This window comes from Plutella xylostella, chromosome 18 (genome assembly GCF_932276165.1).
Source record: "Plutella xylostella chromosome 18, ilPluXylo3.1, whole genome shotgun sequence".
NCBI lineage: Eukaryota > Metazoa > Arthropoda > Insecta > Lepidoptera > Plutellidae > Plutella > Plutella xylostella.
The window spans coordinates 2,141,843-2,166,314 of NC_063998.1; the positions used below are offsets into that span (position 1 = coordinate 2,141,843).

The 24,472-nt window shown below is 38.2% G+C and overlaps 1 protein-coding gene across 1 annotated transcript; it reads left to right on the forward strand.

Annotated features, from left to right (window-relative positions):
- The first annotated feature begins 21,202 nt into the window (after window positions 1-21,202).
- Window positions 21,203-24,346, forward strand: LOC125489884. The gene is made up of 4 exons (XM_048627428.1): window positions 21,203-21,413; window positions 22,248-22,412; window positions 22,797-22,950; window positions 23,871-24,346. The coding sequence occupies exons 1-4, from the start codon at window positions 21,333-21,335 to the stop codon at window positions 24,026-24,028; spliced, it is 558 nt and encodes a 185-aa protein (XP_048483385.1). The 5' UTR covers window positions 21,203-21,332; the 3' UTR covers window positions 24,029-24,346.
- The last annotated feature ends 126 nt before the right edge of the window (window positions 24,347-24,472 follow it).

A 24,472-nucleotide genomic window follows, 5' to 3' on the forward strand; every position in this document is an offset into this window, starting at 1 on the left:
TACTATGTTTTGTTGTGTTTTTTTCTATATTGCTAGTTGGAAAGTATAACCCACCTTTTTCGTGCCATATCACTAACTGTGCGATCAAGAATGAAATGAAATTAATTCCCAAGCTATAAACTTGGAAAAACCTATAAAAGAGTAATTCTCGTTTCTGACCGTGAACCGTTGCATGCTAAATTGTGCAGCGGACGCCAGTGAAAGCAAATATTATGTCTCTTTATTGCAGGTAAATGTTTGATTAAGAAAAGTTTACGATTTCTATTCACAAGTCAATATTGTATGGAAAATATACGCTTTTATGTGTCATTTAAATGAAGTAACTATTATTGTTCTTTTATAGTTTATTTCATAATGAATTATGTACTAAGTATGTACATGTACATTGTACAAGCACATTAAATTTAATGCATTAGTCCATGAGTAGTTAGTCATTTTTCTCTTGATCACAATCTTGTTACATTTAAAATTATTTAATAAAGATTTAACATAAGTATATAAGTAGATAACTTATAGATTTTTAAAATTATACAGACGGACCTCATATAAAAAGCTTTGAATTTTTTTTCCATAAAAGTAAGTTCAGCTAACGCGTTGTTGTCTTTTGTTCCCAGAAATGATATTACGTAAATTACCTACCTGACAGTTTTTTATTTATATGTACCGTTGAAGTTTTACTATCTCAGTATTAATGGTAAGTATTAATAACTATTATAAATGCTACTACTATTTACAAATTATTATCACATACTTAACAAAATATTCCTTCCAACAAAAAATACGTGTCTTACCTTACAAATATATAAAATATACCTAATAACATTGCAAATTAGGAAATTAATATATTTTCCGATAGCTAAGTTGATCAGAATTTCAATCAGAAGTTTAGTGTTTTATCCCGAGCATTCAATTTATTACAATCAAAATGGGCTGTTATCAAATGAGGCTATTCCTCCTGTCGCCTGGTTGTTTGAAGATCCAGGTGAGCATTTTCACGAGGGTCTGAGGGTCACTGCAGCGGAGTCGGGCGCAGCCGGGGGTAAGCTGGCTGTGATCGGGGGAAGACCTGGAGAGCAAATAGTATTACATAATGAGGTCTGCTATTTTCAGTACTACTAGATGTGTGAAGCCGCCTACCCGTAGTAGACCAGCGTGCTGGGAAATGGTCCAAGCCTGGGAAGACGGTTTTGATTTTGAGGACATGCTGAATTAAAGGGTCCATTCGAGAGTGCCAGGCGGCAGCTAGTTAGGAACACGCCTGTGAATAATTCTGTTTTTAAGGCTGGCTGCCACAGATTTGCGTCCGCCAAGACCTATTTATAGGGAAACATGAGCAGAGAAGAGCAAACCAGAACACGTACTGTTTACGGTTCTTCATTCAATAACTGCCACTACCACACTCTAGTTCAGTTCTTCGGTAGGTACTGGTCTGTTGTAAATGACTCACAGATTATAATGCTTGTCGCTGTACAGTTCACAGAGCAGCCTGCGCCGGCACCTTTCAGTGATGGGGGGTGTCCCCGGGGTCGCGGGACTTGCGGGGGTCGCGGCGGTCGCGGGACTTGCGGGGGACGCGGGGGACGCGGGGGGTGCGGGGAACACGGCGCGCCGGACGAAGCGGTTGGGGTAGCTGGAATAGGAGAGATGCTGAAGTTAGTGATATGTAAAAAAAAGGATTCACCATAGCAAACTTTGTTGTTGACGTGACTTTTTTCCTATGGGAAGCTTAATTTATTTTTAATAATTTCCAAATGTCAGGAAAGACCCCTTTTCGGCTTACTATACTACCTTTGTAGTACTTAATAGATAATCTTACATTGCTCTTCCAAAGAGCGCGACAACACTCTGTTTTCGACCTTCCCCATCCAACCGCTACTGCTGCCACTACACGGGTTCCTTATCGTCGTAGATATACGTCACTGATTCATCATAAATACGGCAATGTGGTGGAAAGCCCATTAAACGATTTTATCGACGTCGATAACAGACCCGTGCCGCGGCCGATGGTATAAGAGACGGGGAAAGGAAAGGTACATTTAAACTTTTGATTTGTATTCTTCCAGCAAATAGATGTATTTTTTATTATAAATTTATTTTAATTCAAAATAACTCGGCCAATTCCAACAGGTTTAACATGGACGTAATATCTGAGTTCATTGAGCATGTTCATTAATCTTTGTCGAATGTCATGTAACTGGTGCTGAGCTTTTATGTTTTTTATCGACTGGCGGCGCTAGTTCTGCATATAATAGCGTCTTAAACGATTATGTTGAATTTTATTATTTATTTACTTAGCTTAACAGTCCAAACCTATGTCTATAATCAGCTAACTATGCCTCCATTGAGGCCCTATAGAGACATTTAGGAAGGCAGTGGACACAAGAACGCTAATGGGTCAAAATCAGAGAGGTGAGCATTTTAGGTTTTCAAATATCTGAGAAATTTAGTTTTATTTTGTAGAAAACTAACAAGTGGAGTCTGTTGTGGCATTTGTCATGAACCTATCCTGTGATGAGGCACGCACAAAATTATATATTTTAGAAATTATACCTGTTAATAAGAATAATGACAGGGTCAAGAATCATTTCGGGAACACTTTTAATTATTTTTTAAATAATAATATAAAGAACCCGTTTAAGAATCCCCTTCAAGAAATTATAATTAACCTTTTCCTAAATCAGAAAATATTATTATTTTGATTTTTTTCATAATGAAAACACTTATTTTTCAAATTACTCTCCATAAATTTCCAATTTGTGCAAATTTCGTTCCATAATTTCAATTTATTGTATACATTTTTACACTACGTTATATATTAATAATATAAATACAAAGGTTTCAAGGTAATTTAATGCTGTATATGCAAGATTTAATTATAGCATTACATAATAGTGACTTATTTGCCGTTTTTGTGATGATCCAGAAAATGATGGGAGTGTTCCCAAAATGACAACGAAGTTCCCTAAATGACGTTGACCTTCCCTAAATGAACGCAAAGCTAGGTTTTTGGTACATTTGGTGTATGAAAATAATATAATCATCATCATCATCATCTTAGCCATAGGACGTGCCGTGCACTGCTGAACATAGGCCTCCCCCAATGATTTCCACCTTGTCCGATCGGAGGCGGCCCGCATCCAGTGCTTCCCCGCGGACTTGACTATATATCGACCGTTCATATCGCGGGGGGCCGCCCAACAGTGCGCTTGCCAGTACGTGGTCTCCACTCGAGGACTCTTCTGCTCCACCGACCATCAGTCCTTCGAGCAATGTGTCCGGCCCACTGCCATTTCAGCTTACTGACTCGACAAGCTATGTCGGTTATTTTGGTTCTTTTACGGATCTCTTCATTTCTGATTCGATCACGTAGAGACACGCCGAGCATAGCCCTTTCCATAGCTCGCTGGGTGACTCTGAGCCTATTCAAGAGGCCCAAAGTTAGAGACCACGTCTCGGCACCGTAGGTCATCACTGGCAACACGCACTGTTCGAAGACTTTCGTCTTGAGGCACTGGGGAATTTCGGACGTGAAGACGCTTCGTAACTTCCCAAACGCTGCCCAGCCAAGTTGGATTCGCCGAGTGACCTCTTTCTCTAAGTTGGATCTTCCTAGTTGGACTGTTTGTCCAAGGTAGACGTAATTTTCCACCACTTCAAGAATCGAGTTCCCTATAGATGTTGAGGTGGGCGCTACCTGAGAATTGACCATGACTTTCAACTTGTCCATATTCATCTTGAGGCCTACCTGTTGGGAAACCCGATTGAGGTCAGAATTTTGCTGAGGTCTTCCAACGATTCTGCCATAACCACGATATCGTCGGCAAACCGAAGGTGAGAGATGTATTCGCCGTTGATTGCCGAGTTCTTCCCAGTCTAGGAGCTTGAAGACATCTCTCACCATCGCATTAGTTAAGAGATTCGGAGATACTTATAACATCTCCTTGTCTCACACCTTTCTGCAATGGAATTGCTTCCGTAGTCTGGTCCTTTACTCAAACTGACATGGTGGCGTTTCTATACAATCACTTCAACACTTCCATATACCCGTAGTCAATGTGACACCGTTGTAATGCGTTGAGCACCGCCCACGTCTCGATCGAATCAAAGGCCTTCTGATAGTCCACAAACGCTAAGGTTCTATTCTATTCTCTATGGGGGTGCAAGTACCTGCACCTGGCTCTCTCGAGTGGAACCTTTGCGCATATCCCCAAGGTCTAAACTGCCTTCCTAAGCTTGGACCATTTCCCACCACGCTGGTCCACTGCGGGTTCACATATCTAGATGTGCTAAATCTAGATATGCAGGTTTCCTCACGATGTTTTTCTTCACCGTAAGAGCGATGGTATACATTGTACTTAAGTTAAAATAACTCATTGATACATGTCAGCGCCGAGATTTGAACCCGCATCTCTTGCGTGAGAAGCGGGCGCTTACAAACCCGACTGAGCTACCAACGCTAAGGTTTTTTCGGACGCCTTTTTTGACTTCCTTTTCTCTTCATTTTCATTGTTCTTCATCTTACTCGTACTAAATGGATACTTAAAACCTAAATTTTGCATGTTTATGGTTTTATAAGCATTAAAGCATCATTTTGCCCAAAAAAATGGCATTTCAGGAACGTAGGCGTCATTTCGGGAACATCTGTCATATACCAGAACGTTCCCGAAATGACCGTTCCCGAAATGATTATTCGTTAAATATTTTCATGTCTCGCTTGACGCCGCCATGTTAAACATTGGTTTTAGAGATTATGAACAAGTGAGCAACAATATTTCAAAGAATTTTACTAAAAGTACGCAAATTTTCGAAAAACTACTTACTAAAGAGCGTTCCCGTAGTGACAGGGGATTAAAGTACGCTTCACACATATGAAATTAAAAGGTACTTACCAACAAAATCTAATATATTTTTTTTGAAAACACAACACACGCCTTTTGCTTTGAATTGTGAACTGTACACTGCTGCTCGCTAACGCCACCTGGCGTGTGTTGTTTTATTTACATCGACAGATATCCACCACGTTCACGGAATGATTTGATAAACGACGGACAGCATTTGAATAGCCAAAATATGAAGAAGTTTTACTTGTAATAATGTAATTTATACGTATATTCTTAATTTAATTATACTAAAAGCTAATATTAAAATATGACAGTTTTAAGTGGTAATTTAAAAAAAAATTACTTGTCTGAACTATGAAACATGGTATAAGGACGCATTCCCGGAATGACGATTTAGACCTTTTTTGTTTAAAATCAAATAAAACTTACCATAGCGAAATAAATATGCTGAGTGCGCTGTAATTATATGCACAGAACCTTTATTTTGAAATAAGTATTTTAGTAATATCATGTAATAAAATGAGGAAAAACTTTGTCGGAAGCATAATGCTCACCTCTCTGATTTTGACCCTAATACAACTAAATTATAATCGCCGTCAGATCATCACCCAAATTCAAACTGAGGATGTTTTAGAGCAATTTCGTAGCTCTCTCACAAAAAAGTATGAGATGACCCATATGTGATTCCAGCATGTTTCAGCACGAATTTACAAAACAATTTACTAATTCTGACTGCCTATTTAAGCCATATTTTTATGTCAGTATCTAAATTTATATGGGAAATTTTGCAAGTGGAAAATGAGACGGTAGACTCATAATATAAGTATTAAAGATTAAACCAATAATTTAATATTTTGACACCACCCAAATTAGAATGTACAGATGCCTGAGAATCGACATTTCATTTATAACATTAAAATACATATGAGATATAGGTATCTAGAGGTACACTTGAATAAAGAACTATTTGAAATGTACAGAGTGTAGTTCTGAATACGGCCCACGCCAATAGCAGCAAAACGTAATTTACATTTTAGTTTAAAATTAATGAGTCGTTTTGTGTATTATAATGATAATAATATAACTCGTTTAATTTGATTATACTTGAGGTATTTAGGATAGGAAATTGATTTCCTTATGTAATGTGTCGTAATGCCAATAATTTGGCATTATGTAGAGAAAGTCGATGTACCTTCGCATAAAATTTTGTTAGTTAAAAGCGCGAATTACTTAGGTAGGGTAACGTAACGTACCTTGGGACGCTTGTACCTCGGGACATTGATTGTATTTTAAAAACCGGCTAAATAAACACATTAAAATTCTACCCTAGGCATAGTATTTTACTCGCTTGGCAAAACTAGTGAGTCTCGTGAACATACCAGCATCTAGTATGTGGTGAAGACAGTATGAAGTTTTTTGGAGTCAAAAGTAGCTTTTGTATAGTTTTTTGTGTTGCTTTATCTCATTGAGGCATGCTCAAAATAAAGACATGGATGTCACGTATAACTTTTCAGTTATTTAATTTTTTGACATGGCAATTATCTGAAAGATTCCTATTAATTAAAAATAAAGATATTTAAATTTTGGTTAAATATTGCTTTTTTGTACCTTGGGACACGATTAAATTTGTACCTTGGGACACTGTTTCCTATGGCTTTGTACTATGGAAAATGCAAAAATCTAAATAACGCCTTATATCTCTGTTCTTATTAGTGCCAGAGTGAAACTAGACAGAAGAGAAATGCAGTAAATAAATAAGAACAGAGATATAAGGCATTATTTAGAAGTTTGCATTTTCCATAGTACAAAGCTATAGGAAACAGTGTCCCAAGGTACAAACGTGTAACGTACCTTGGGTCAAAACAAGCATTTTTACTTTTATCTTAATTTAATAAAATCTGGCCACACTAAAGCTTAAGCACAAATACTAGTGATAATAGATTATATATCCTACCGAATAAAGAAAATTTCACATTAATATCTTAGTTGTACGCTGCGATAGCTTCATTCAAAGTTGGGGTAGTCGAAAATGTCCCTAGGTACGTTACGTTACCCTACATAATTATATTTAGGTTAATGTAGCATTGGGTATTAGGTATATTACTTATGGGTTAAAAAAATATTTAGACTTGTATCCTGTAGGTACGTACTCCCATCTCAAGTTTAAATGTGTACTTAGTAATAAATAAAATATTATAGCTCATGACCGCTACCAGCGGTGCAGTATCAGTGGCCCAGTTCTGGGCATGTATTATTTAGCGACTTTGTTGGTTTGTCGTTGACACGATAAGAAGAAGAATAAAATATTATAAAAGTATTTTTGCGAGATAACTTGCTGATTGCTTTGGTTGTAGATATAAATCGTAAGCATACTGTATCTTAATGAATAAATAAATTAGCAAACATCAGATTATTGTTTCATTATGATAATATCTTGGCTAGATTTCGAAATGAAGTAGGTCACAAGAATTTACGTACCAACTGAACGTATACTTTTTCTAATGACTATGGATTAAGTGAAAACGTATGCCTGGCTTTCGTTATACATTTATAGGTATATACTTTGCGAATAAATAAGAAAGTTTAGTATTTGTAACTTAATTATGCCTTTCGTCCCCACGAGTAAAATAACGACGTTAAAAATTTTACTTTAACAACCAACTTTAACATCATGGAACGAATTCTTCCGCCAATGTTCGCTTGTTAATTTATTCGAAGTGTTTGATAATCATACAGCGATTCGCCGAATACGGTCTCGTATTACCAAACTTCGATTCGTATTAATTATTGCATTCGTACAATAATTGGGTTTGGTGCTGCGGTGACCATGCGTTGTGTAGTTTATTGGGACATTCCGCCACATATAAAATACTGGTTCCGACAACGATTTTCGGATTCACTTTAATTTGAACACTACCTAATTACTTCGTTTTGACTTCGCAATAAGGCCCCTGGCCTCGGGAATGCATAGAAAAACGGGTTTATAATGGCCAATCAGATCAATTAATTCCGTTTTTTTGTCCTTTAAAATCCGTTAATGATGGTGTCTGTCGTGTGAGTCGCGCGTGTCGGCTTTCACGTGCGTCGTAACACGCGGACATCCTTCCCTGCGCACGCGCAGTCAAGGGGAGGGGAGGAGGAGGGGGTCCCGGGGAGGGACGGGAGGGGAGGGGTTGTTGTCAATGGAAGGCATTGGCAGCACTATCGAGTGAGCTTTTCAGGTTCTCCCCAATTACATTACTGGGGAGAAAACTGGGGAATCGGGCCTACTGGTGGTGGACAGAGGTGATATTTGGAATTGGCTTTGCGTTTTCCTCCGTATTGTCAATAAAAAAAAAAACAGATAAAACAGTTGGTAGAACTATTGTCTTTTTAAGATCTTGCACATGTTGCATATTAAAACTTAAAGTATTTACCTAAATTGACACCACTGGGCGAGCTAATTATAATAATATTACCTAGCACTTAAGAAAAATATACTTATCTCATCAGGACAAAATATTGCTAAATGATGCATCACGCCATGACCTCGGCACATTCCTTCCAAACACGGAAAACTTTTACCGTCTGCAGCAACCAGTTTAAAATCAAATAAATAATCAATTAAAAGCAAATAAATAAATATGTCTAAAAATAAAATATGAAATTGAAATGAATAACAAGATTGCTCGCGTGCGGGCGGTGGCGTGTGAGTTCACACTGCGTGGATAATTGGACATTTGTAACTTGCACGTTAGGGATGGGCTGATGTAGTAACGTTAACGTTATATTTCAACGTAAGAAAACTTTAAACTAGTTGTAATAATAATGAGGTTCTTGATTGAAACCACGGTTGGCTATGATGTCACGATTCATTTCCAGTTGAAGAGATGATACAATTAAGTAGATATACATATACATGGTGTTCTACGGCGTTGCCCTTATGTAGAAAAAGTACCAAAATAGTTTCTGAAAATAGGGTAATCACCTCTTTTCGGTTTAGTATACCCTTTTTGCAACACCCTGTATATCATGTCAGGTTCTCCTAACATTTGGTCCTATCTTCAATACTTCCCCTTCATGAGGCATAGACGCAACGTGGGACACTCTGTATAATTATTGGCATCTTCTCTACGTAATATTTATGATAAGTATCTACGATAATCGCGACTTTTTGAAGTGATTTATTTATTTATTACTCCATGGTGTAAAATATTGAGGTAAGGATTACCGCGTCCTAACGTAAACATTTGAGTTATCGTTAATTCATAGGTACTAGGTACTATCTAAAACGTAAAACGTGAACAACAAGTTAACAGCACATCCCTAGTGCTTAGGTTGAGTGTTGTGATTGGCTGAGGCTAATTGCCCGCGCTATTATCTATGAATTCATTTACGGAAGTGAGAGAAATATTGATTTTAATAGCTTATGCATTTTTGGTTTTCTTCAACAACTTTCCTGAAAATGGGTTGTACCTACTTGTGTAGGTATATTACAGCGTATTTTTACGTTTAGTTTTCTGTATAAATTTGCATTTTTGTATCGAATCAAATTTATATTGACGATTGTTTAATCTTCATAGCGTAATCATTATGCAGTGCTTAGATTAACGTAGGTAATCTCCGAAGGGGTATTCATATAGTCAGGGGTGAAAATTTGGACACGTTAGTTTTATCACTTCTATTCTATGATTTAGACTCACGTGACATACACGCGAGCTATATCGCCATTTTGCATTGAGTACTATGCACTTAGGGAACAAATCTAGATTCTAGATGTGCAGTCTCTACTCTATATGGCGTATATATACATATATGTTATGTTATAGCCATTGCAACCTCAACCGTAGGTCAATCCCATATTGGTAATTCAAGTCTCGACCGCCAGCGTCCGTCCACCTTGAGTGAAAGTGGCAGGCTTGCTGTAAGATATTGTAATATCTATGGCTATCATATTTGATTTGTATTGACACGAGCTGAGGAATAGGTTTTGCACTTCCCCAATCACAATATTCACAACTATTAAACGGGAGATTCATATTAGATACCTTAAAAAAATTACCCGTGGGCTTTCGAGTTGAAAAGTAGCTTATGTATTACAGATATAGGTCGTCAGCTCCACACATAGGTACTTACCAAATATCAAATACCATTTATTCTTTGACATAAAGCGACATAACAGTTCAATAGCTAAAACGTCCTATAACTTTTCTATGAATAAGACGGGAAATTTATACAACTTTTGTGAGTTTATCAGCTCTATACCGACATACCTCGGGTCACAACAGCTGACCACAACCACAACATACGTCAATATACTCACATGTACCCAGGCCGGCCGGCCGAGGAGTCCTCCACGGTGATGACGGCGGGGGTGAGCGCCGACACGATCAGCCCCACGGGGATGAGCGCCGTCAGTAGTTGCACCACCCGGCGCCAGGGGTCTGGCCTGTCAGGGGAGGGGAGGGGTTGGTCAGAAAGGAAGAAAGAAAATACATCTATTTCGAACTTACACAGAAACAACACATAGTTAAATAAATTTTAAACAAATTATAAAAACTATACAAAGTAAGGTCTGTTTTTTAATCTCAGATAGGTACTTACTAAATTGACAGATTCTGAACGGTCCATCAACAGTCGATTGTCCCGCCAACAGAACGACACGTCACTTAATCGCGAGACAATCAACTGTTGATGAATTTACAATACAGTCTCTATGAATTTGAGGGTTAGAACACAATTTTAGACTACGTAATTTTTTTTGGACTAATTTTAACATAAGTACTTAAGTACTTAAACATAATATCAAAAGTCCACCCTACCCCATCAAAAGTATCAAAAAAGAGACTATAAAACCCGGGGAAAATTTATATGTAGCTTTATAATGAGCCTATCTATAATAGGAATAAGTACAAACAAGGGCGTACCCAGGATTTCAGCTAGGGAGGGGCAGCTCTTACCTGTTTCGAGATGATGGTCGGAAAAATTCCCACTTTACAGGAAAATCTACGTTTATTTTATCTTCTAGGCTCGCCGCGCTCCTACCTGGGTACATGAGTACAAATAAACAGTTAAATCTGATGATTTTATCTACAAATCAGATACCTAGTTATTATTTAAATTCCCTGTCGCATCTCTGTACAAAAACGATTTGAATTGATAGTGTCGGATATAAAACTGATAACGACAGTTTTAATAAATTATAATTAATTTTCCTTGCCTTATCTGGTTGATCAGTTTTACTCCTTATTGATCGGAATGTGGAATATCGAAAAATGGAAAGGGAAAGGACCTTTTCTTATATCACCAACAGCCTTAAAGGTTACGATCATTAATTTAATCGCTTCTGTGGGCTTAGCATGGTTAGCATGGGTGTGACAAAAAGTCTTATCATAGTTTCTTTATCTCATCGCTCACAGCGTGCACCCTCCAGCATACCTAGCACGGGGTTCAAGACGAACACGACAAGAACACAACATACACATCTTCTAACCGAACTTTTTAAAAATAAGTGCTCAGTGGTAGAAGTCGCGTGATATTTGTCAAGACTAGAGATGTTCGTATTAAAATATAATTGTTCTAATTAATAGTAAGTAAGTATATAGTCCTATTTCGCTCGTATGAAAATAGAGCATGATCCGATTCAAACATTTACATGGTGTTATTGTTTAAATGAAGGCCGATTTACTCTGTCGTATGCGAGCCATGCTGCGCCACCTGTTCAACTTGTAAAGGAAAGTAGACTTCTAAGTATAACGAATCCGTTTTAAGAATTGTATCAAAGTAAAAGTGTTTTTTTCATTGAAAATTGAACCTTGTAAGTATGTTTAAATTATCAGCGTTTCGTAGTATCAGTTGCGGATATTAAGGTGCATTTTAAAGACAGTGCTTTTTTAGTGATTTCATGGTTCCACGGTAAGTAAATGTTGTGAGGTTTCTTTCCTTTAAATAGGTGTATCTAAGTTCTAATTATCTAGGGTTGAATTTTTCTATTTATTATAGTTAGGCAATATTAAAATAATTAAGTGAAAATATTATAAAAGCATATAAGAAAAATGCGGCGGCGTAAAATAGAACTGAAAAAGTGTAGCTAACAAAAATTGGTAACATTTCCTTTATTTATGTAAGTAGGTATTTAACTGTTTCAGTTTTCAATACTGATCATCCTGAATAGTATCAAACCACAGGAAAGAAATTTATGGAAGTAGTTTTGTTTAGTGGATATAAACTTCAAACATAAAGTACCATATCTACAAACTTACTTACCATATCTACAAACTTAAAATAATTCAATTTTACATACGGTGCTTTAGGAGAACTAGCCAAATTCGCTCTTGACTACTTATACACTCTTTATTGAGAAATGATTAATTCCGTCGAGAGAATGGACGCACAAAAGTTCGTTTTTCGATCGCCGAGAAATCCTGCTTCATAAGTTTAATGTGTATTCCGCCCCGCCCGCCGGTCACTCACTATCATTATTTAAAAAACTTATTTCTTACAAACTTATTATTTATTAACCTTTAAAGTCTTATGGATAATCAAATTAAGGCTAAATAAAAACAATCACGTTGAATTATCCACCGATTTCAGGGAATTGGTAGCCTCAAGGGGCAAATAAATATCAATATTGTGGTTAATTTGAACGTTACTTCATGGTTTTACTTTGCAAGTGGTTCCCTGATAGTAAAGTAGGTACTTCTTGGAAGACGAATCTATGGATTTTTTAAGTTTTTAAACGTAACATTATCTAACATCTAAAATCTCATTGTATACCTATGTCCAACCTTCTTTATAGTCCGCAAATAGGTTCCCGCCTTGGGCAATTAAGTACTTGTTTACGGGACTAATTATCCTACAATGATCGAAATTATAAGCGCTATCGGCGAACAATCGATGAACTAAACATAACATATTCTAAATTAAATTTACATTTAATAACTCAACTCACCGTTTCCTCACGCTAGTCTCCTTATAATCCCCGCCGCTGAAGTCCAGCCCCGCCTCCTCTTCAGGCTTGTCCTTGAAAGGGTCAGGGTGCTGGTACAGGCCCCCTGCCGGCAGTTTTCCGAACTTGCTGGACTCCTGGGAGGGTTTCCACTCGTCTCTGGGCTTCGAAGGGGTGAGGTCGAACTTGTAGGGGAAAGGACTGGGGAGGTTGTGAGGGTGTTTTTGAGGAGATCTGTGGATTTGATAGGAGGTTTTAGTAACTAGCATTTTTGTTGTTGTTGCAGTATGAATGTTTATTTTTATGTAACTAGTTAGTTCTGTGAGACGACCCTAAATAAGGATAAGGCAAGGAAGAAGAAGAAGAAGTTAGTTCTGTGAGAATCAGACACGACTCGAGTCTGTTATTCAAAGGCAATCTATTGAAAGAGCTTAATGAGTAATTATTTTGGTAATGTACTACTTTTAACTCACCCATGAAAACTAGAATAGGGTGTCTTAGTAAACGGCGAGAACCCTACATCCTCTTTTTGGGGAGGAAGCACATCATCTAAATCAAAATAGTCACCCAACGGCTGGCTAGGTTTGAAGTCTTTGGTGTGATTCTCTGGTCTTTCTAAAACCGCTTCTTCTTTTGAATCCATTCCATTGCTATCCTCTTTTGTTTCTGCGGTTTTCTTTTCACTTTCTTCTTCTTTTTCTGGCAATTTTGATTCAGAGAATGCCGTTTCTATTTTCCAGCCAGTCGCTTCAGATTTTATCTTGGTATCCTTGTTCTCAGTTTGGGTCTTTTGGTTGTCCTCAGGGTGTGTTTTGGGCCCTGTGTTGTTGCCCGTATATGTGACAGGGTATAGTGTGGTGATGTTGTTGTTGGGTATATCTTCTGTGCTGTCCTTGACGACATAGCTGTTGACGTTAGGTAGAAGAAGCCACACGGCGCACAGTAGCAGCTGAAAGAAAATACGAGGAAATTAATATTCTCATAACTTCTCCATCTAGGGATAGTTTGCACAAGTACTGAACTTTACTGCAACAAGGTTAATAAACAGAGCTGAGGTCGGTAGTGTTAACAGTTCGTGACCGACACAATCAGTTAAGTCTCAACTGTATCCAAATACAACCAATGCTGCCGCATTCACCACCATATTTGTATTGAATTAAGCTATAAAGTCAAAGTGGCTAAATACTGAATATACATACGAGTATAAGCAAAATACATCGGTATTGTGCAGATCCGATAGAAAGTTCTATAGAGAGAAAGGTTGAAAGGTCAAGTGAAAACTGTCCTTCGACATTACGTAGAGAAACAACGTTTACATTAAAATATATATAAAATATAACACATAAATATCGCGAAAGCGGTGGAACGCGATGTTTTGATCTTTGACCCCGGGGTGGAGAATCATAATGATTGTGCGAACACTCACATGCAGCTCAGTCGTAAAACATAAAAAGTGTTTTTTTAGTCTGAAAGTTTTATGGCGCGTTTAAAAATGTATAATTCATGTCAGATGTGATCAAACCTGGGAGGGAAATCCTTAGACTTACAAACTCCAGTCAGTTTTTATCTTAATTTCCATTCAAGAAGTCTTGAAGATCATCAAAATATAATTCTATCTGATCACCTATCATATTTCATCCAGGCGCGGATCCACCCATATGGGCAAGATGGGCATGCCCATCACCTAATTTGACTGGCTAAATCACACCACGGGTTTTAAATATAATAATTTAGTTATTTTAAGACTTTCGTATGGCTGTTTTCTTTAAATTATATTGGTGCTGATGATTTCAGGTTATGCTAAATATTTTTGTTCATCTCGAAAACCCTCCGGATAGTTGTTAAAGAATTCCATAAGAATTCAAAAACCATAAAATTTTCGGTCATCCCAAGAGTCCGCGTTTCGGTTTTATACATCAAAAGTCACTATTTACGTATTCAATGAGTTTGATCTCAATAAGCCAAATAGTTTTAATATTACAGTTATTATGAAAACGTGAAGATTTTGATCAATTTTTTATATTTTTTATTTGTGTATCTAGGTAATTTTAATTTGGTATCAACATTTTGTAGGTGTAACTTTTCCATCGCTTGTGAGTGTTAATATCTAATAAAATTATACGAGCCCTGTGTTACAGCATGTTACAAAAAGGGGTTGATAGTTGTCATCATCATCATCATCAGCCAATAATCATCCACTGCTGGACATAGAGGCGTCTCCCAAGAAACGCCACAACACTCGATCCTCGTCCTTCCTCATCCAACCACTACCGGCTAACCGCCTAAGGTCGTCAGTCCAGCGAGCAGGAGGGCGTCCCACGCTGCGTTTGCCTGTTCCTGGTCTCCAGTCGAGATCTCGTCTACCCCAACGGTTATCGGTTCTTCGGCAGATAGGACCAGCCCACTGCCACTTCAGCTTGCATATTTTGACAGCTAAGTCAGTAACCTATAGTCCTCTGACGGATAACCTCATTTCCGATACGATCCATTAGAGATACCCCAAGCATAGCTCTCTCCATAGCACGCTGAGCTACTTTAAATCGGTGGACCAGTCCTACCCTCAGTGTCCACGTCTCTGCACCATATGTCATTACTGGCAGGACGCACTGGTTAAAGGCTTTTCAGTCTTCAGGCTCTGAGGAATGGCCGAGGAGAATAGGTGACGAAGTTTCCCAAAACCTCCCTTGATAGTTGTTGGGGTAACTCACTATTGATAAGTATAGGATCCTTTACATAATATTAGAATTCCAATTTTGCAGCACTTTTTTAAAATGATCGCGCGTTAAGTTATGGCTGCAAAACCAGCAATATTTTTAATATTTATTTTGTTTTATCTAAAATAGCCAGAGCATGACGGCTCAGATAAGTAAGCTATCCTTCCTTATTTGGCTATTAAAAATATGTATACACAATTATAATAAGCACCTATAAAAAATACACATACGCCATAACTTATCGCGCGGTCATTTAAAAGTGACGCAAAATTTGAATTATAGTTACTTACCTATTATTTGAAGGATCCCGAACTTACATAATTCAAGCCATATTTCTTCAGATTACTTTGTCACCGCACCAACATCAAAAACTAACAGTTCTTGCTTAGGTATATTTGTACTGTCTCATAGAATTGGTGTAAACATTATTATTACTTACATTTTAGTGGTTTTTTGAAGTCGTTTTTTTTAATATTATTTTATTGTATTGTTTTTAGTTTATTTTTAATAATAATTGTCAATTAAAAGTAAGATGCAAATGATACAAATAAGTCCTATTAGTCAATCCTAAACACGAGGTAGTTGCTATATACCGTTGAGGAGTTCCCTTGACTATCTTCCATTTCCATCATCAGATCAGCTCAAGGTCACCATCATATTTTTTTGTTATAAGAACTATATTTATGTATCTACGTTCTAAATTTTATTAGAATCGGTTAATAGGTTCCCATAATGGAACTCCTCTCCTTTCCTAGCTCCTTAGCACTTGTCTAAACTATTCCCGCTTGCTACGCTTCGCCTTAAAAATTATTCTTCTGGGAATTCCCGAATAAAAAGTAGCCTGTATTTAAGTTCAGGTGTCAGTTATCTACATTCGTTTTGTTGTGAAAGATTAACAAACATCCATCCAACCTTTTAAATTTTTACCTTCATAATACAGATTTGTCCAAGGCCCCAAGGCCCAGTGTAGTTGATGAATAAGTTGAATAGTAACTTTTGCCGTAAATTCATAACCAATTTTTTTAAAGTATTGAATTATTTAACTATTCAGATAATTTGATCCAGAGGGCTTCAAAGAAGGAAAAATTGCATTGAGCATAATATCATAACTACCAAAATATAAAAAAAACTTGCTAGATGAGTAAGTAGGTCCCTCAAGGCAAGGCAAAACCACCTTTTTTTGACTTGCCCATCACCTATTTTGAGGTCTGGATCCGCGCCTGATTTCATCCGCGATTTGCCTAACTCAATCTGTGACAAACCGTGTCAAGCGTCCATTCCACAACTCATATAAGGTAACTCACTCAACAAATCAAAGAGAACTAGGTCAGTCGTGCCAATTACATACAATATCATACATCATCATTTTCAAAGCGGATGCACAAACACCGACATACCAGGTCGAGGGTCTTACACAACTGAGGTTCACTGAGATAAAACTTGTCACCTCAAATCATCAATTTGATGTCGTATGATGATGATACGTCATTGACATTGCACAACGGACGGTCATCACCAGCAGTGACTTACCTACTGCGGAGAAAGCGACTGGCCAAGAGGTTATGTAAGATGACGGTAGAATGTAACTGTGTGTTTTGTCTGCTTCCTTCCTGGGGGTTGAGTAAATAAAGGTTTGGTTTGTTGCTACGATATGGGCCTGGTTGTGTGGTAGGTTTTAAACTAGCGGAAGTTACCGCAAAATGAAATTGGCTGGTAAATTTTGTGCAATGACTTTTACTTCCTTCCGATAGGCATTTACTTACCTAAGTAAACTAACGTTCTCCTACGAAGGATTTTATATTTTATTTCTCATTGTTTTTGGAAAGGTTCTAAAACGAAATCCAAAATAACTCTGTTTATTTTTGCAAGCGCGCGAGTTTACGGTCTGTCGTGTGTTTCGTCACGCGCTCGTCGGAATGCGCCGGCGCAGGTGCCGCCGCCGCCGCCACCTGGTGGCCGCTCGCTGAACCATCATCACTTTGTCATGTAATTCTTTATTCGCGTGATTTGGGACATCTTCGCCCAGTCACGTGGTCACATTCTTGATCGAGAACTATTTAGAACTGCCGCTTTAGGTGTTGTTTTATTACTCCACACCACCAGCATAAGTTAAACTTACTAAACTTTGGTATCGCTTACATCATTTAATTTAATAAATATGCATCTAGAATTTTTTTATTTACTTTTCGCCATTCTCGAACTTGCTAATAGTGAGTAGTAACACTTGAATACTGCTCTATGCATGGTATTCTGCGCTTATGGGCATTTCCAAAGCGACATTAAATAGGTTTTTGCATAAGGTGGATGGCTCGTAGTAGGTATTAGGTAGGTAGGTATAGTGTTGGGTGTGAAGATGTTAGATGACATCAACGCCACATGTATCTAACATTTTAGGCTAAAGATGATGTAAAAGTAGGATTTCATCTTTACAATAAACTATGTTTTAGAGCGCTGCCGATGCCTCTGGCTGGTTACATATTACAACATTTATAACCCTTGACAACATTCGGAAACGTCGCGTCGTAGAGACAGCAATCTTCATCATTATCCCCTTCTTCATATAAGTAAGAAGACAAAGTACAGTATATTCTGCAAATACATGGTGCTACATGATTACAATGTTCTGTAATATTATGTATTAAAGCTACATAATACAAATCATTGAACGCAAAAGCCACCACCATTCCAAAACCTCTCTACACACAGAATAGCACACTCCAAGTGGACACACGGGCAGGCACTGGACACACCCACGTCATGGCAGTGAAAGTGACCGGCACACGCCTCGTGGGAACTACCATACCTCGAGAGTCGTGATGTAACAAGCTGATGAAACCACTGCAGCATCAGACCGCTGGTCGGCGGGGTATTTGGGTCGTTTTGGGCGGGGAGGTGTTTGGAATGCGGTTAGGGCTCGGGCTGATTTGGCTTAGAGATTGATATGGTAGGTAGCCACTGGAAGTTTGCTTATGAACAGGTAAAGGGTAGTGAATACCCAGATTATGGGTTAATAATGATACTATCGTCTACGTTATGTACCTATGTATTTAGTTTACAAATAAGTCATGCCTCGGTAAGGCGTAAAGCTGGTGGGGAAGCGGCTATTTGATCGTTATCGGTCTCTACAATACATTGTACCTATGTATCGTTATTGTAGCTTATATGTTAGCCATCAAAAATCGTAAGAATAAAAAACCCAGATAGTACAAATGGTTGGTGATGGCTGATGGCTTTCACAATATTCCCCTAACTAATCGGGCGTTTACACGGTTGACTAAAGCCTCGCTTGATGAGGCAAAAATTGCCCTATCCATATAAACGCTTCACTTTATCATGATCATGAATATCATGATAGATCTCATATCTGAGAGAAAACATATTGGAAGTGTTTCGTATTATGTAAGTGACTAAATTAATGAACAGTCTCCGATCATGATCAGACTGTTTGGCGTCCGACGCTCGAATGATAAGTTACAATGAAGCGTTAAATTAAACGTCTGAGAGCTGTCTAACATTAAACTATAATACCTATAAAAGTGTGGGAACTGTGCCGATCTAAGTAGGTGGAATGCCTGTTGGATAGAATAAAATATCTGCCTAGCTAGGGGTCGGATGGCCATTTGTGAGATGTCCGCACATATTATTATTATTATAATTATTATGTACTCGTGGGTTGAGCTCTTATTGAGAGAACTAAGTATTTGCATCGATTAATTTAGTTGTTAATTTTGAAGTTATCCTACCTAATTACGTAAAAGTTAAAAGTATATCTATACCTAACAACTTACCATAGTGCTGCACAACACTATTCACAATGAACTAAGAAGTCACCAGTATTCATACAATATTTATATACGCATTTCACAATCTAGATTATTATGAGGATCCATTGTTCCCGCTGCCGTGGTGAAAGAAAACCTCAATTTTCTGCAACAAGATTTAAAGACAATAATAGTTTATTTAACGCGGCGGCGGCGGTAGAGACACGATAATGTATGGAACCGTGATATAAAGTGCGTGATGGGGTTAGGTAACGTTTCCGGGTTAATTGTGCATAAATGCCGTGCTTCTTCTTCTTAGTGTGTCGCGCACAAACAGTAGGTAGAGCGGCTAGATATTCTGTAAGAACTTAACCGTAATAAGCCCGTACTTGTGCTCTCACATTCATCGATAAGGCCAGCAGTATAATCTTTTACAGAATCGACCTGAGGACTAGGGTTTGCCACCGTCGGCGTCTTGCAGAAAGATAGCCTGTCAGATTCTCCCAATATACAACAGTAGCGCTTATTGTTGTTATTATTTTTTAATCCAGACTTAACGGTAGGTAGGTACTATGTAGGAGACTAAGTATACTATAATGTCATCTCTTTCGCAATATTAGATTCCCACGACCCAAAATTATGCAAATATGTAAGTAGGTATAGATATTATTTTATTATGAAATTAATCTTATCTAAATCATTAAATTCGCACATACGCATAGTGAATAGTGAAGGTATCTTCTTAGTGATGAATCATAGCTCGACATACTTATGTAAATAAAGTACATAAAGAATCAGTCATAAACCAATAAAATCATTAGCCAACAACATTAGTCCAAAACCGGACTAAGGCTTCTCCCGCGGAGTGCCACAACACTCTGTACTTTATCTTCCTCATCCAGCCACTAGCAGGCTACCTGTCTATGGTCGTCGGTCCGGTGCAGCGGCCTGGAGGGCGTCCCACATCACAATTATTAAGGGGTCACTCTATAAATCGACGAACGAACGAACGAAAATTGTCACGCAAGATTGAGTTGTGGTTAGCGCTGCTATTTGTTTTAGCTGAGTTCCGGAGCGTTGCAGTAACCACGGCTCTACCTATCTCTATCCCTACATGATAGTTTCATGTAGGATAGAAGCAATCGGTTCCGCGTTACAAGTGCATTCATATCAACAAGTTAAGCTTCGTATTTATGTTTAATCTGTACAATTCAATGTATCAGACAATCAGACATAATGGCCATTTGTTTATCGGGCACACCCATCATTGGTATTTTCATTGTTATTTGATTATCATCGTGTATTTTGTACATGCACCCAATTCATTTTTATATTAGGTAGTAATTACTACTTTTTTAGATTACAGTCATGGTCAAAAAATGCTAGAGTAAGATACCTACACAAATATAGTTATCTGCGATATACATTCTAGATTCGAACTTAGAACTTAGGACTATGCTTGTAATAGTATAAAGTGGAATCTTATCAATTCTCTTCCCAAAGATCATTATCCTACCCGACAACAGAACAACAATTTGCTTACACTAAATTTCAAAATTCTTATCATACAATGTATCGGCTTACACCAATCACGGTAGATAGCAGATCTGCTTAGACCTTGGTCTCCGTTTTCAAGTCGTCGTGTAATTGTGTACACAACCTAAGTCGTGACGTCAGCCGACGCGATTCTACAGCTTCCAGTGGCCATGGTTTTATAAATTGATTTGCATGCTACATTTATAAACTCAATCCAAAACAGAAGCCGATGGGAATCGTGTTTTATGGATCCATCGCCACTGATAACTTCATGACTCTCATTCATACGAGTTACGATACTACGTCAGCATATTTTTTGTAGATTGTGCCGATTATTTACAGAAGATAGGTACCTTCTATATCTTATCTAAGTGTTTCTGTATCTATTAGCGTATACAGAATGGCCCTCTGGTATTGTCAATTGTTTATCCTCAGTAATTCGTTCACCATCGCCCGATAAGGACGCTGATAAACAAATATCATTGTGATTCGCCGCCGCGTGAAAAACTGGATTTCAAACAGTGTGTGTATGAAGTGACAAACTGAATTTACAATGGGTATGCCACGGGTGTTTAGTTGCTGTTTCTGCCTGAGTTTGGAAACTGGGACTCTGATCATAGGATATCTATACACTGTAAGTACTTTGGTACCTAACTGCTTGACTAGATTAGATACTTTATTAGTTAGTTAGGAGAAGAAGTTGTGGTGCTTGAGACTTGTGGCAGAGCAGCTCCAGAAACAGACCTACGGCTTACGGGTAGTGGTGATTTATTGTCAAAGTACATACAGTACATACATCTTCTATGATTGGTTTACACAAATACCTTGACAGGCTCAATTTTAGCAAGCTATAGTTTGGTTTGTTGTGGTTGATATGTAGAGGTTAGTAATCTTGGAAGGGGATTCCTTTATATCGACAACGACAACGGATGAATCGATTTGATAATGTGTGGTGAAGTTATTGCAAAGATAAAGTAGGTACCTAGTTACTTATAGTAAAAGTTTGTCTGGAGTTCCTTGAAATATTATTTATTTGTGTTTGTTAAAATATCTGCCCTGTGCGCCTTTCCTTAAATATATAGCAATGTTGTAAGTGTGTAGAGGCGGGTATTGAGATGTTGTAAATAATATAAATGTTGTAAGCGTCCAGCGACTCCAGCGGCAGAGTTTATGGCTAACTAAATAATATACTTACTTTAGTTAGCCATAAAGTCTGCCGCTGGACGCTCTCTCAAAATCTGATATTGAGGTATAGATAGATATTTCACTGAAATGGTAACAGTGGTTACAGTGGGCTAGTCATAATACCGAGGAACTTATAACTGTTGAGCTAGACGAATTTTCCGGATATTCCGAACTGTTACCCTAAAAATTCACTATAGGGTGGATTCTGGAAAACGTATGTTTACTTTCACCCCAAGAGCATCGTCGTCATCAGACGATAATAATATTTATCTTCTTCTTGCAGATCCTAGCCCTGCTTGAAGTGACAATCTACACATCAATCGTGTCGCTGCGGCCCGTCGGTCCCGAGGGTCTCACGCGGGCTCAGTTCGTGTTCTACACCACCCTGGCTGTCGTCAGCGTGCTGCAGCTGTTTATAGGGGTGCTGCTCATTGTTGGGACCACTATGGTGAGAATGGTTTTTAAATAGTAGGCAGGTAGTAGTTTATATAGTTACCTTGCTTAGTAGAGCTAGTCTAACTAGCAAGCGAAGTACATAGGTACCAAGAATAACCTACCAAAAGTGCCTTTATTATGGCATTATTATACCAACAACTAAGGTACATTAGTAGCACTTGTATTTCAAGAATGTACCATTGGAACCATTGCAGGTCTAAGTATGTCTACCAGTTAACGGCAACGATAATGATCATTAAAGGCTGATGAAATTTTATATCTATAGGAAAGTACTTTTCGATTTAATAATAACCTTAAGACCAGCAAACTTCATCTACTTACTTACCTAAAGAAGTCATCCTAACAAGTCAAACCTTAACCTCAAAACCCATTCCAGAGAAAACCCTCCCTCACTCTCCCCTGGACAATCGTGACGGGCATCAAGGCCTGCCTCTTCATGATGTTCAGCGCGACCGCGGCCGCCATGCTGCAGGACTCGCTCGGCGCCAGCGAGGAGACAGGCATGGTGGTCTTTTACTTCGTGAGGGGATGTGAGTAATACCGGCATCAGCTCTGTATAGATCGGTTTCTTTAGTTCAACGAAACAACAACTTGGTAACTAGTTTATATCCCATTCCACGGGGAAAGACATTACAAACAAAATCTACCTACCCTTATTCGAATATAATAAGGGTTCTGTCAGATGTCTTTCCCCGTGGAATGGGTTATAGTTCTAAAGTTTGTAACTAGTGAATGCACTTTTATAGGATACACTACCTTGGATAAACTAACAGACCGCCTAACTAATCATTATTTCAAAGATTGACAGGTTGGTTAGTTTGACTAAGCACAATCAGGACCTATCAAGTTGTTTGGACTGCACTGTGTATAGGTACTTACTTAAATACACAAAAGCTGCCGTGGATGATAGTGACGGGCATCAAGGCGTGTCTGTTCATCTTGTTCAGCGCGACCGCGGCCGCCAAGAAAGGCATGGTGCTGGTGTATGTATGTACTTCGTGAGGGGATGTGAGTTGACGCACAGCAACATCTGTAGTATCTAGATCTAGACGAACGTACGTAAGGGACCACGAAAGGAAACACTTCAAGTGACGTTTCACCCTGTTCCTTACACGTCGTCGTTACGTCGTCCCGAATCTGACTGGCCAGCCTTTCACCACAGTGTCAAACCCTGGTTAAGGGTGCCTTTCCACTACAGACGCAGATGTGCTAACTATGCAGCTATGATTTGAAGGATTTCAATTTCCACCATTATTATCCAGCCTGGACCATTAGATATGATTGGTGGATATCTCTGGTGGACAAGCTCTACCTAATTATGTTTTGGACATGTAAACTAACTAATGCAAACACTTCATTAGTTAGGCACTTCATCATCATTACAACCCATCACGTTCCCACTGCTGGGGCAACAGTTAAGTACCTACTTACAATATTTTTTTAATTTCAGGCATAGCTCTCTACTGCGTGATGGTGGTTCACAACCGGCACAAGGAGATCATGAACTTCACGGATGAGAGGAGGTTCCTGCACTCCGCCAAACTCATACCGAAGTCAGCGGTCTACGTTCCGGTTAGCACGGCACAAACTTATATTGAAGCATCATAACTAGTTACTTAAATCTAAAATAACTTGTAGATACTTACTACGTAAAGTAAAAATAGGTGCTTACTTTTATGATGTAAACAAAGTTTTAGTAAGAAACTAATAAGTAAGTATTTAAACGTGCCAAATCGATAATTTGCTTGCAATTTTTGTAAAAGAAAATCAAAGGTACCTAAAACTGGAGAATCCAAAGAAAAAATAAGTTCCTACAATCGAGATTAGATAGATAGAATAAAATTGTATTGAATATTTCAATGAAAAGACTGTTGTTACTGTATGTTAAGTTAAATATAAAAATAAAGTTACTCTCAAAATACCTTATGTCACCCGTTTATTTTATTACATACAAGTTAATTTGTTTTCGTAAAACGGAACGTGCCAACGTCAGACCACACCCGTCAATTTGACGTTTGGTATTCTTGTACCGCTGATGGAGGTATCAAAAGT